At 37.2% G+C, this 14,509-nt stretch overlaps 1 protein-coding gene across 2 annotated transcripts in view; it reads left to right on the plus strand.

Moving 5' to 3' along the window:
- Positions 1 to 14,509, plus strand: part of si:dkey-172j4.3 (diacylglycerol kinase delta) — a 57,390-nt gene that overhangs the window by 41,108 nt on the left and 1,773 nt on the right. For both annotated transcript variants that reach the window (XM_052561480.1, XM_052561481.1), the window contains 26 exons: positions 3 to 113; positions 226 to 306; positions 442 to 546; positions 1,345 to 1,477; positions 1,748 to 1,854; positions 1,933 to 2,058; positions 2,301 to 2,403; positions 3,086 to 3,245; positions 3,513 to 3,621; positions 4,184 to 4,323; positions 4,431 to 4,515; positions 4,655 to 4,740; positions 4,841 to 4,940; positions 5,166 to 5,370; positions 5,744 to 5,842; positions 7,270 to 7,360; positions 8,861 to 8,968; positions 9,081 to 9,177; positions 9,443 to 9,550; positions 10,361 to 10,474; positions 10,855 to 10,989; positions 11,682 to 11,842; positions 12,167 to 12,281; positions 13,257 to 13,346; positions 13,447 to 13,563; positions 13,930 to 14,038. In XM_052561480.1, the coding sequence (XP_052417440.1) occupies positions 3 to 113; positions 226 to 306; positions 442 to 546; positions 1,345 to 1,477; positions 1,748 to 1,854; positions 1,933 to 2,058; positions 2,301 to 2,403; positions 3,086 to 3,245; positions 3,513 to 3,621; positions 4,184 to 4,323; positions 4,431 to 4,515; positions 4,655 to 4,740; positions 4,841 to 4,940; positions 5,166 to 5,370; positions 5,744 to 5,842; positions 7,270 to 7,360; positions 8,861 to 8,968; positions 9,081 to 9,177; positions 9,443 to 9,550; positions 10,361 to 10,474; positions 10,855 to 10,989; positions 11,682 to 11,842; positions 12,167 to 12,281; positions 13,257 to 13,346; positions 13,447 to 13,563; positions 13,930 to 14,038 (2,995 nt within the window). The remainder of the gene's footprint in view (positions 1 to 2; positions 114 to 225; positions 307 to 441; positions 547 to 1,344; positions 1,478 to 1,747; positions 1,855 to 1,932; positions 2,059 to 2,300; positions 2,404 to 3,085; positions 3,246 to 3,512; positions 3,622 to 4,183; positions 4,324 to 4,430; positions 4,516 to 4,654; positions 4,741 to 4,840; positions 4,941 to 5,165; positions 5,371 to 5,743; positions 5,843 to 7,269; positions 7,361 to 8,860; positions 8,969 to 9,080; positions 9,178 to 9,442; positions 9,551 to 10,360; positions 10,475 to 10,854; positions 10,990 to 11,681; positions 11,843 to 12,166; positions 12,282 to 13,256; positions 13,347 to 13,446; positions 13,564 to 13,929; positions 14,039 to 14,509) is intronic.

Consider the following 14,509-nt stretch of genomic DNA (forward strand, 5'->3'; position numbering starts at 1 on the left):
AGAAGAGTGTGAAGGAGGGTCTTCTGCTCAAACAGACCAGCTCGTTTCAGAGGTGGAAGAGGAGATACTTTAAACTGCGAGGCAGGACTCTCTACTATGCCAAAGATTCAAAGGTAAAAGCATGGGTCTCTGTGTTCCTCTGGAGCAGACTGAACCTCAGGTGGTGCTGTATAGGTGCTTGTTTCATTGTTTTTTTGGTGACAGAAACGTGCTACTGTCTTGCAGTCTCTAATATTTGATGAGGTCGACCTCTCAGATGCCAGCGTGGCTGAGACCAGCACTAAGAACATCAACAACAGTTTCACAGTAAGTAAAAACCTCTTCTCAATGGGTTTCTCAAAACCTAGTGAGCGATTTTGAGACAGCCCCATTCATTCATTCCTTCATTATTTACATCTGTTTAATAGCTCACAGCTATATGTCTTTTGCTCACTCTCCTAGGTTATCACTCCATTCCGTAAGCTGATGTTGTGTGCAGAGAGCAGGAAGGAGATGGAAGACTGGATCAGCGCTTTGAAGTCTGTGCAGAAATGGGAGACTTATGAGGTTAGTGTTTAAAACTTCACCTTTGACCTCTCCATAATGTTCAGTTAATGTGCATTGATGCCCATTACGGCTGCACATTATCCAGTTTGGTGTTCCTTTACATGGATTTCTTAGCTAAGTAATCAATAAATGAAAGCAGCAGAAGTAATTGCTATAATTGTTATTATGTTTAGGTGAAATATTGATGTGAAAGAGTAAGCATGTCAATCCATTTGATTTTTTAAATCTTTCATGCCTTTCTTAGCAGACAATTTAATAACGTTAATAACACTTAAATGATCCCAAGCCAGTCTTTGTATTTTCTAGGTCTACTGTACATCACATATTTACAGTGAATGAAAATTAAAATGCAAGTCATCTTGAAGCGGGACTATTATAGGTATCTGAAACTTAAACTAAAACAATAAAAAATAAAAAAAATTAGTTACTTGAAAAATGAAACATTAACTGAAATATATTTAAACACTGTATTTTCTCATTTTCATTTAGTTTAACTTTATGTACTAAAGTAAATCTTAAAAATGATTAAAAACTATTTATAAAATATATATTAACTAAAGTTAAAAAACAACTTATTAAAACTGTAACTTAAGTTCAAATGAAAACGTAAATAAAAATGATTAAAAACATTAGACTTTTTTTTTTTAATTGTCAGAAACAAAACAAAAATTAACACAACTATTAAATTTGTAAGTAAAATTAAAATGAAAACAAAAAATATACACATTTAAACTTATTCAAAATATTCATAGTATCCTGCTTACTAAAATAACGTTGATATGATTGTACTGATCACAGGCCAGTCAGTTTAACATGGAGCACTTCTCTGGGATGCATAACTGGTACGCCTGCTCTCATGCCCGGCCCACCTTCTGCAATGTGTGTCGAGAGGCTCTGCCGGGGGTCACCTCTCATGGTCTTTCCTGTGAAGGTAAACATAAACACAAAGCTTTTTTCATTGTTGTCTATGCTTTTCGTGTTTCCCATTATTTAAGTCTTTTTTTTATGATCAGTTTGTTTGGATTTCACTTTTCAGTGCCATTAACCCTTTCATGCGTTATTTATTCTGCTTGTAGAACCAACAATGACGTTGTTTGTTTATAGCGTAATCAATGAGTCATGAAGAGGAACATTGCCCTCAGCTTGTTATCACTTTCTAGTGACGGTCTGTTTAATGCCATCTTTTCTCTGCATGCGTTAGTGTGTAAGTTCAAGGCCCACAAGCGCTGTGCCATACGATCCACAAATAACTGTAAGTGGACCACTCTGGCGTCTATAGGAAATGACATCATAGAAGATGAGGATGGAGTAAGTGTATCTTTGAATTATACATTATGCATGCGGTGTATCCAGTGCTGTACCTGAATCAATGTGTTGTGTGTACAGGTTTCAATGCCACACCAGTGGTTGGAAGGGAACCTGCCGGTCAGCGCGAAGTGTGTGGTGTGCGATCGAAACTGCGGTAGCGTTCGTCGACTACAGGACTGGCGGTGTCTCTGGTGCAAAGCTATCGTACGTCACCTCCCTGCTCAGTTTTTAAAACCGATCACAGTGTTGCATATATCATCCACACCCACAATATAACATCACACCCAATTCACTCTGTAACCATAACAACTAGATACAGCGTAAACACCTAGAGTTTACTGGAAAGACTATGACATCATCTTTCTACAGGTGTGTACCTTGTGTAACCAGTGTGTCTGGGTATGAGTAGCCGGTGATGTATCTCTCTATGCATTGTCTGTGTGTAGGTGCATAACAGCTGTAAGGAGCAGTTGGGAAAGGTTTGTCCTCTGGGTCAGTGTAAGGTCTCCATCATTCCACCCACTGCACTTAACAGCATCGACTCTGACGGTAAGGGTTGCCCTGGCAACTGCATCAGCTCAGTTGTCTCCATAATGCCTGTATACATTGTTACACGCTTTTGTGTGTGGACTTGCAAATGACATCATTTACTTGAATTATAATCGTCACTATGACCGTTAGATATAACCATTATATATCTGAAGAAATATAGACTTTCTGAAATAATATTTTCTAGTTTTTTAACTACTTGTATATAATATTTAATATTTAACTATTACATATTTTGAGGTAAATAATATCAAAAGAGACAATAAAGACTGTAAAAATTATAATTGATGCTGATCCCACCTAGATTCAAACCACACACATAAACAAATTGTAGCATAATGTTTTCTGATGACTTTAATCTGGTTACGTTTTGGATATTTTTCTGAAAGCAATGACCAGAAAACAATGAAAGAAACAAACAAACAAAAGTACTGTGACAGTCATGTTCTCATTGTACTGCCAAGATACGTACATTTAAAAATGCACTTTCAATTTTTTAAGTTGTATTGCCATTATCTTCTGCTACATTTGCAACAGAGACAGTGTTTAAAGCTGGTTACATTCCCAAACGTGACATCCCTCCCAAGTTCTTCTCCTCTCCTCTCCTTCTCTCATTGCCTCTCTCTCTCCTCCCTCTCCAATCCCTCCATTGTCCCTCTTCATCATCCCTTGCCTCCTGCAGGCTTCTGGAAAGCCACCAGTCCATCCTGCTCGAGTCCTCTGCTGGTTCTGGTGAACAGTAAGAGTGGTGACAACCAGGGCGTGAAGTTCCTGCGCAGGTTTAGGCAGCTATTAAACCCGGCACAGGTCTTTGACCTCATGAATGGTGGCCCACAGCTGGGGTGAGGTTAACGCCCGCTTATCACACACTGCAATAGCAATTAAAAAGCTTTATTAAAGCAATAAAACTGTCAGGAATCAGTCACAGTAGCTTATACAAGCTTTTACAACTTTTACAAACTTTTTGTTTGAAAACTGAAACATTCTTAGTCAAAATGTGCTTTCAAACCAATAGTATCCTGACATATTTTAACATAGAAATTTGTTGGCCAAGTGAATTTGCACTCTGAACCATATTTGTTGTTTTCTGTTTTTGTTTGTGTATACAGGCTTCGTCTCTTCCAGAAGTTTGAGACCTTTCGTATCCTGGTGTGTGGTGGAGATGGGAGCGTGGGCTGGGTTCTTTCTGAACTGGACAAACTCAGCCTGCACAAACAGGTCCGTATAACCAGAAGAAAACATAGTTCTTACATTTTAATAAAAGATAATGAAAACAATCGTTTCTGATGTTAAAATAGACCAAGACCATTAAAAAAAAATCATTAAATTCATCAAATAAGACTAAGAATACCTTTATATTACAAAAGATTTCTGTTTCAAATAAATATGTTATATTCATCAAAGAATGCTGACAAAAATGATCATGATTTCCATAAAAATAAGTAGCTGTTTTCATCATTGCTAATAATAAGAAATGTTTCTTTAATACCAAATCAGCATATTAGAATGATTTCTGAATCTGAGTTGTGTGACTGAAATAATGCCTGCTGTAATATCCTGCTTTGCCTTCACTGGAATAAATTACAGTTTAAATTATGTTAAAATGAAAATTGCTATTTTAAATGTGAATAATATTTCAGAACATTACTGCTTTTACTGTATTTTTGAACAAAAAAAAATGCTTGGTGAGCATAGAAGATTTTTTCAAAATCTAACAGACATAAGTAGTGTACTGTAAATGCATTAGGGTCACGTCTTCATTGTGTTGTGTGTGTAACAGTGCCAGCTGGGCGTGCTGCCGCTGGGCACAGGAAATGACCTGGCGCGTGTGCTGGGCTGGGGAGGACTGTGTGATGATGATGCTCAGCTGCTGCAGATACTGGAGAAACTGGAGAGAGCTACAACCAAGATGCTGGACAGGTGAGAGACAGAGGAAAAGAGAAAGACTGAATGAGAAGGAGCCAATGAGTGGATGATTGACTCTCACCAAACCTGTCTCTCTGTTCCTGAATGTGTGTATGTCACAGATGGAGTGTGATGACCTATGAAGTGCCCACCAAACAGACTCCAGCTATCGTAAAGGAGGAGGATCCATCAGACTCTCCCTTACAAGTAATCTTGAAATCACAGTATTGCTATTTTTAAATAATTGCAGCCTTGGTAGAACTTCTTTCAAAAACATAAACAATCTTAAAAACGCCAACCTTTGAATTCCATTGCAAGTTTTCTAAATGATGTTTCCGAAATCCAGATTACACAATATGCTGATTCTGTTGCCACTCACTTGACCAAAATCCTGGACTCGGACAAACACACTGACGTTATATCATCTGCTAAGTGAGTATAAAGATGGTTTGTGTGTGTGGATGTGTTGTGAGGGTTATGTTTATTTGATTTAAAACATATTTAAAAATACTTTTGTCTCTTTCTGTCACAGGTTTCTGTGTGGAACAGTGAATGATTTCGTGGCTGAGGTCGGCAAAGCTTATGAGCGGGCCACAGAGAATAAAGAGGAGGCGGATGCTATGGCAAAAAAGGTCAATCTTGAGGCTTATTAAACCTTTAAATGATGAGCCCAAAGAATGTGTAAATTGTTAAATAATCAGACAAATGATGAGTTTGATGAACAGACAGACTAAATGAACATTCCTAAAAGAAGTTAAAAGATTACTTAAATGAACAGATAAATAGAAAGAGTCCTGTTCTTTATAAGGAAAAAAACAAAAACACTGTTTTGATTTGTGCTGGTGTGTCTCTCGCAGTGTGCCATGTTGAATGAGAAGCTGGACTCTTTGGTCAAGGCTCTCAGTGAAGACGCCAATGCCCAGCTGGTACCATCCGGGTCCATCTCACCAGACGAGAGCGACACTGATCAGTCCAGACCCTTCAGATCAAGAGAGCAGCTGATGCTGAGGGCCAACAGCCTGAAGAAAGCACTCCGACAAATCATAGATCAGGCAGAAAAAGGTTCATCCTTAACCGTATATGAGTGGAAAGTAACTGGATTTTTGGGCTAGGATTAGATTACATAGAATAAACCTCAAGACAAACAAAACATTTATATATTGTAGAGTATTGTAAGGCAAAGCTATTGTACTTCGTTAAGATAATTGTTAAAAAACATCAAAACATGCCCAGGGCTTTTCACCCAACATGAAATGGCTTTAATAAAAAACACTTTAGCGGTTAGTTTCTGCCGTGCTTGTCTTGATTGTATTTAAATAAGGTAAAACTGAAGCCCATTGTTTGCAGATGTACAGTACAGGAATGACACAATGTTACTGTACATGTGGCTACTGGACCACTTCAGACAATATTTAATTGGACTGTTTTCTCTCAGTGGTGGACGAGCAGAACAGACACACCCAGGTGCAGAGAATGCCGTCCTCCTCGTCGATCAAAATAGGCAGCAGTGAGGACCTCAAGGAGGCGGAGCCACGTGAGTATTAAACTCAGCTTATGAATATTAATACTGTAGAGATGGTACCAGGTAATTAGATCCTTAGAGTTTCTCAATTAATCTTTTCACTGCAAAGTTTTTCCTCATCTGTGGCTCTGAAATGTTACTCAGACCATTGGCATTTGAATATATGCCAGCTGTTCTTGACAAAATAGCAAACCAAATTGCAGTCGGCATCAACCTGTGGCTTATTAAACCACCCACCACAGTCCCTGAATGAAACCGCACAAGTTAAAGGATCATTACTCATATTGTGAATATGAAGGTCTGCTGTACAAACTAATACTAAAGAATACACTTGGTGTATAAATTAGGGGATAAAAAATAATAAAATGTGTGCAGAATGTCCTGGTGGGCACCATTGCTTCAGTTAAATTGAAGCAGAACCTAAATCATCCACCCCAGACACTGTCTAGAAAAGGTCGTCCCTCAGACATGTCTGTGTGAGCAGGGAGATGGGAAAAAGGAAAAGGCCAAGGATCGCTTGAAGGAGCAACAGAGTTAATTAACATCCACTATATCAACATGCAGAACACTGCATTAGCTCACATAAAGGGCAGCACTAAAGAATCAGTTTTCCATAAGAACTTAAGCTTTGTTTGTATATAATTCTATGTAATATAATTCAAGTTATATTTTTATCAAAATAATTATGAAAATAATTTTCTAATGAATTTTTTTGATAATAGTGTATTAACTGTACTTAATACTGTATATTAACTGAAAATACTGTACTTAACATTTATCACTGCCACATGAAACTGATTCAAGTGTTTCTGAGTCATTTGAACAAATGAAAATCAGCTCTTCGTGTACATTTGAATTAGCTTTTTCAAAGAAAATAACTAGCTTCACTTGACAAGGGTTTGTTCTGTCAATTAGAAATAGAAAAATAAATTAACATTTAATAATAAACTTTACTCAAAATATATGAGGAGTAAGTGTTGAAATGAATTTGTCTGTTGTTTTTTGTGATTTTGCACAGTGAGATTTTTAGGAGTTTTAGGAGTAGAGCTCGTGATTCGGTTGAGGATGAGATAAAGAACATTAAGTCTATAATTTTGCAGTATTTTGCTTTATTTAAAAAAAGCAATAACTGCATATGCCATTGCAGTGATAGATGCTTTACTTTCTTAGACTTATTCTTATATTTAGTTAAAAGAAAGCTGTAGGCTACCAAAAATTTTCAGGTTAAAAAAGTATTAGAGAAAGTACATTTCAGTGTTTCATTTAGTAGTTTATCTTTTTTAGTACATTTTAAATCTGTTCATAGTACTTATACATTTTATAACTCAACTGATTTAAGGAAATCAGTTTACCCAAATTAATTATCATTGTGTTTGTGTAATATTTCTCTTTCTCTTCTAATGGCTGCATCTCTCTCTATCCCTTAATTTCACTGACAGGTCAAAACACATTGAGTCCAACCACTACAGCCCCTATTTTACTGGAGAAGTCAGAGAGCTTCAGCCCTGTGCTTTTCTCTGAAGACTCTGTGTAAGGCTGAGCAAACACACACACACACACACACACACACACACGTGTGCATTAAAGAGCTCTTATCTCTCTCCACAGAAGTGCCATAATGACATCTGGGGTTCCAGTAGCTCTAAAACCATGTTGACAATGTAATATCCCACAGTGTGTTTGCTATTCCACTCCCTGACACACTATTCCAGCACATTCTCAGTGGACATAAATCTGTTTTCATAATGAGTCCTTCATTCGACTCTCAGAGATGATCTTTGGTTACTGCATACTCTATGACTGTGCTTTGGAACCTATAGTGAACTGCATGTCTGGACAATGTTAGTCGGCCTCATAGGTGCATTTGAAAGTTCAAAAACTGATATGATGCCCAGAAATGCAACATATTATGTTTTTAACCACAGCCTAATATACTATATGTGTTTCCAGGACTCATGTTTTCAATGTTAGGATTTTTTAATTAATTATACAGATCAGTTTTAGATTAGCTGAACATTAGTAAAGGCTGCTGTGCATGGCGTTGCAACACTATGGAAATCTACACATTTCATCATCTGTAGAATTACATTATTAGCAGCAGATCAGGACATACTCAAATTATTGTGATAATGATATTGTGTGCATTGTACAAATCTTGAAGCCCCAAACAGCCAAACTCAACCGTGGAGATAAATATAAGGTCAAAGGCTACAGCTGATCAAATGGGACCACTCACCATTGCCACCTCTGTATAATATGAGTGGCTCTTTATGAAAAGATATGGACAGTAAATATAAAAATACAGTATTTATACAATATTTGGTTGATCAAAAAACACTAAAAACTGAAATTTTGTAAAGTAATATTATAATTTAGAATAAATGTTTTCTATTTTAATATATTTTAAAATATGATTTATTTCAGCCATGGAAAAACTATATATTCAGCAGCCATTTCTTCAGTCTTCAGTGTCACATGATCTTTCAGAAATCATTATCATCTGATAATCTTATTATCATTGTTGAAAACAGTACCGCTGCTGAATATTTATGTGGAACCCATGATCTATTTCTGAGGAATAGAAAGAAGAAAGAAATCTTGTAACTATGTAAAGTGTCAATTTTGATCAATTTACAAATGTGTCCTTGCTTTATTTTAATTTCTTAATGAAAAAAAAAAAAATCTTACAGAGCCCAAACTTTTTTTGTACAGCCATATATACATTATATTATATAATGCTTAATAGATTTTTATAAGCACCGCTCTTTTCATATCCATCATTAAAATATACTTGTCTAACAAACACAAAACCTTTTACCTTTGAGACATTGCCTGCAATTTAATCTATAGATAAATAAATAAATACATACATACATAAATAAATTTAGATTTTCAATGTGTTTATTGTGAACAGTGTCAGTATGATGAGCACAACTACCTTCGCTGTTCATTTAGCACTCCAAAAATATGTTTGATTCCTAAGTGACTCAGCTTACACACATTCATTCTGCTTGTTTCTTTGTTCCACAGCCAATGCACAGAAAAGTGTGTGATGAATAACTATTTTGGCATTGGGCTGGATGCCAAAATATCTCTTGAGTTTAACAATAAGAGAGACGAACACCCAAAGAAGTGCAGGTAAGAGCGAAAAAATATTTAATGATATCTGAATAGTGTTCACTCAATCCATAGAAATGTTTTGCAGAGAAGTGGCATTACTAGTCACAGATGTCGTCTCTGTTTTTAACAGTAGTCGCACTAAAAACATGATGTGGTATGGAGTACTAGGGACCAAAGAACTGGTGCAGAAAACCTATAAGAACCTGGAACAAAGAGTCCAGCTGGAGGTATGAGCGCAGAGAATGAAAGATGTTGACATTTGGGCTGAATGCATTTCTCTCATTCTGACCTTAAATGGAAAGAGAAAACATCCTTTGTGCCACTTACTTTACTTCACACACTGCTGCTCTTCCATTGTGTGTATGAGTATGTGTACTTGCACAGGTACTGTTCACCTGTATAAGAGGTCATGGTTTCATGTCTCAGACATTTTTCTGAGACACTGTACATCATGTAACCACTCTCTTTTTCTCTTTCTGTCTTTGTGTGCAGTGTGATGGAGTGCCCATGTCCTTGCCGAGTCTTCAGGGCCTTGCTGTTTTGAACATCCCCAGCTATGCAGGAGGCATTAATTTCTGGGGTGGCACCAAAGAGGACAATGTGAGTCCATCAATGAAACTGAATTTGAGTTCAGCACTTGAACTTTACTTTACTTTCCAGAGTTGAACAGATGACTGTGTGCCCTGCATTTATCTTCAGTGCTTCTCTTTAATGTTCTGAGATGTCAATAAGCAGTGGCTCCTGGCCAGAGTTTCTTCCTACAGATATGACTTTCAGAATGCATCAACCACATTTACAACCACTCATCAATCCATCAATTCCCTTTCAGCATCATTTTTCAAGAACAAATTGTCAGTGCGATAAAGTGTGCTGTGGCGTATAAACAAGAAGCAATGTGAAACCAGTGTGGAGAGCAAATGATGGAAAATAGAACAAGATAAGAATGTTAAACAGCACTGTACACAGTACAAATGCAATAAGTGTGCTAATATATAGTACACTGAAGACTAAAAAAAGATACATTTTATGCTCTTGCTCATGGAATATTTCTTAAGTGTGCAGTATAATAGGTGCAAAAAAAGTTATATACATTACAGAGGATAACCATCTTAACTGGAGTGACTCTGTCATCGGATCTATCCAACTCGGATTACTGTAACAGATTCTTTCCTGTAAAGTGGATTTGTGTAGTACAGAGGGATATCATGATGTCATTTCCCAGCAAGAGTCAGGGTGTGCATAAGACTTCTGGTCCTTCCTGGGTTTCATGTGATTTTGTTATAGTTTCTTACCTTAAAACATGCAGATATACTGTAGAAATGGATTAATATAGACTTGTGTAAATAAATGTTCAGATCATGAGAATGTGGTGGACATTCTGAAATTCTGTCTGCTGTTGTATTCATGTAGAATTTCGGGGCTCCATCTTTTGATGATAAGAAGTTGGAGGTGGTGGCTGTGTTCGGCAGCATGCAGATGGCCATGTCTCGAGTCATCAACCTGCAGCATCACCGCATCGCACAGGTCTGAACCCAAGCACACAATTCACTGAAACATAAATGAAAAATCATTTTTCTTTGAAGCCATGTTGGATTTTTTAATTCAGTATAATCAAAAAATAACTTGCAATTGCAATTCAAAGAAATGCAACAGTTTAGTGACTACACAATGTCTGACTAATTGTACCGTACTTTGTTTACTTAGTTGAGAGATTTGGGTTAATTACAGCATTCAGAAAAAAGTGTTTTTCCACCATGTAATATAATGTTGTTTTGTTTCATTTATGTCATTTATGGTACATTGTTTTATAAAATGCATCACCTGGGTGATTGAAACCTCATTTAGAACTGTTCTTACATCAGTTATATGAGTTAGCATGTACTTGACACTGGCTGTCTCCTCAGTGTCGGCAGGTGAAGATCACGATCCTGGGTGATGAAGGTGTGCCTGTGCAGGTGGACGGCGAGGCCTGGATCCAGCCTCCTGGCATCGTCCAAATCGTCCACAGGAACCGAGCTCAGATGCTCACCAGAGACCGGGTCAGTGTGTGTGTGCACGATCATCTTCTTTTCTCTCGTCTTTTAGAAATGTTTTCATAACTGACTGATCAGATCACCTCTATCTGTTGCGTGATCGTTTTCACTTGTATAGGATTCTGATAAGCTACTGTCCTCACTGGACTAACCTAACCAGCAAAACCTCCTTCGTCAACCAGTTTCACCAGAAAAACAAGCTTATCAGCTTAGTTTTGCAGTCAAGTCACCTTTATTTATATACTGTTATATTCAATAGATTTTTTTCAAAGCAGCTTAACAGGAAGATAGAAGAAATGTCATCAAGTTTATACAAATTCGAATTATTTTGTAAAACACAGACAATAATTGTTCAGCTCAGGTCAGTTCAAGTTTGGTTCATTTAGCATTTATTAGTGTGTACAAGTTTTGCATTTTTTTTAATACAGCAAAAACTGTATTGTTGTGAAATATTACAATCTAAAGTAAATCTTTTAAATTGTTTGTATTTTAGTTTTATATTTCCAAATATTTGAAAGTGTCATTTATTCATTTTAATTTTAACTCTTCGATGTCACATAATGGTTCAGAAATCTTTCTAATATGCTGACTTAGTGCTCAGTGGACATTTCCTATAATTATTATCAATGTCAGATGTCAATTTCTGACCTCAAACTTTAGTGCAGATGTGTCAACATTGTGTGTTGCTGTGACACTAGGCCTTCGAGAGCACGCTGAAATCATGGGAAGACAAGCGGAAAGGTGAAAGCCGCCCAGCCCGACCCCGACTGAATTCCCAGCAGTCCATGGAGTATCTGACAGAAGAGGAGTGTGCGCAGGTGCAGCAGCTTGGTTTAGTGGCCGACACACTCATCAACAGGTGTGTCTGTGTGTGCCTGAATGAAGAGTCTGTAACATCCACACAAATGAAGTTTGTAACCCAACAGGAATGTCACGCCACAGTGAATATCAGTGCATACACTTGTGGGAAACATAACTATTTCATAACTATTTGATGGCCACTGAAGAAATGTCCTGTATCTGTTTCACCTGAAACCACACCCATTACTGTAACTTCTAATCCTCAGAAATGTGCCACTTCCTTGTATTAATTCACAAGTCATTTTAGAATGTATTAAAGGCTTATGTGAAGGAAGAGCATGTGTTATGCTGCAGCTGATTGTGTCGTGATGATGTTTTGTAGGATTCGGGAGGTGGCTAAGACTCATAAGGTGGTGGAGCAGGAATTAGCTCACTCTGTCAATGCCAGTGCTGCGGTCCTGAGTGAGGCCTTCCCCTCCAAACCCTCCAGTCCTGAGGTGAACTAAACTGTTTTGTTGTTGGACCATTAACCTATGTTTAACAACCAAGTTGAACTCAGTTCCACCTGCTTCATTCTGTTTGAATGGGATAATTACTGTACATTATTATATAAGCTCAAAATTTTTCATCACCTACAATTAAAATACATGGTAGGGGGTAATAATGTTTCTAAAACAAATTTTTATAATAAATAATTCAATAAAATAATGTGTTTATAATCTGTATATAAACACTATTGTTGAAAGGTTTGGACTTTTTTTGAAAGAAATTAATACATAATGCTTTTTGGAAGTCAATGGAAAGACATTGCTGAAAATCACCTTTACATCACATGAATAAATATTTAAAAATATACTGAATAGTGCACATTGTGATAATATTTATCAATTTTACTGTTTTACTGTATTTTTATCAAGTAACCAAAGCAACCTCAAAACCATTAAACAATCTTAATGTCAAACGTTTGAACAGTACAACATATACAGTACAGTCCAAATGTGTGACTCCACTGGTGAATATGATTGCTTCAATGACAACAGCATTTACTGTAAGCTACATTAACTCCACAAACTCCAAAAACCCGATCCGGAAACAAGGATGCAGTTAATGTCACAAATATTCTTAAAAAAAACGGAACATTCTGCTCACTTTATGAGTTTAAATGTTTTGAGTGAGAGCTCCACTGTATATATATTCATAGCTCATAGCAGTGAGGGATGTGATGAGGAACAGCTCAGCTCAGCTCAGCTCTGCTTTAAAGCTTTAGTGCAGCTTCCAGTCTTCAGGCTGAGACCTTCAGCATGTTCTTATTGAGCTGCTCATGCTGTTCTCCACAGGACCTCCATTGAGCAGCCAATAGAAGAATAACTGAAGGAACTAAACAACGCTGTGTGTTAATCACTGAACAGCAAGAGTCTGTCAGGAAGTCAAACTAAACCTGAACTGTGACCATGTGTGTGATTCCTCTGCAGGGTTTGAGTCGCAGTACAGCTGTAGACATTGTCAACAGCAGTAAAGTTCTCCAGCAAGAGACCAAGATGCTGCTGGAGGGGAAACTGCTGGTGAGCGCCATCACTGTCTCTCTCTCTCTCTCTCTGGCCTGTTCTTGTACAGAAGCACAGTCTGAAATATGATAAAGACATTTTCTGTGTGTGTGTGTAGCAGTGGGAGCCTTCTCAAAAAGAAGAGCTTCTTTCCACGGTGGACAGCCTCAGCGCTGAGTTACTCAAGCTGGAGGACATTCACTGGATCTGTCCCAGCATGCACTGCTCTGAAGAGGTTTGTCCTACACAGCATTCATGTCTCCAGAGCTTAACTTTGAGTGTGTCCCTATAGACTTGCATTGTACAGTAGTTAGAATTACTTTATTTATAAAGCACATCAGCTGGATTCCGAAAGTATAAAGCACATTCATTTACTTCAAATAAAAGTTGTTTAGATATGGTATGATTTCAACTTTTAAAAAAAATAATTTAATGTTTTTGAAATCAAGAAGACTGCATTTCTTTGATCAAAAACACAGTAGAATAGCAATATTATTACAATCTATAAAGCTGTTTTCTATTTTTAGTATACATCCTTTTGGACTTCATTGCACATCACCCTCTCTCTCTTCTTGTCTTCCTGTTGTTCGTTTAATTCCAGGACCCATCCCGTGTGCCAGGGAAAAGCAGTATGAAGCTGAAAATCATGCCTAAGGGGAAGAAGGAGAGAGAGAGGTTACACAAGCAGCGGTCCAGCGGCTCTCTGTCAGGTAAGAGACACACTGACCAGCCTCATAATCTCACCATCATGCTGCTTCATATCCAGCTGACTGGGAACTAATTATGTACGATCATCTCATAAACTCATGTGTTGCATAGAATTCCTTGTGCAATGTACAGTACTTGTCAAAACATTATGGTTTCAATTTTTGTTTCAAGCATTTTGGTTTTTAAAAGAAAATTCAAGTCTCTTGCTTGTATGCTTATCAAGGCTGCATTTATTTTGCCATCACAGAAATACATTAATTTTTTTTAAAAACAGATCTTTTAAATTGTAACATTTCACAGTATTAGTCTTTCTACTGTATTCCTGAGTCCATAAATGCAGCCTTAGTATGCATGAGAGAGTCCATTAAGAACATCGTTTCCAGACTATTATTCCAGACAATAATTAATCGCACCAAATTAATTGTATCTTAAACTCACAACCTTATTCTTTTAACACGTGTTTGCACCGCTCA

This window comes from Carassius gibelio, chromosome B7 (assembly GCF_023724105.1).
Source record: "Carassius gibelio isolate Cgi1373 ecotype wild population from Czech Republic chromosome B7, carGib1.2-hapl.c, whole genome shotgun sequence".
NCBI classification, from domain to species: Eukaryota; Metazoa; Chordata; class Actinopteri; order Cypriniformes; family Cyprinidae; genus Carassius; species Carassius gibelio.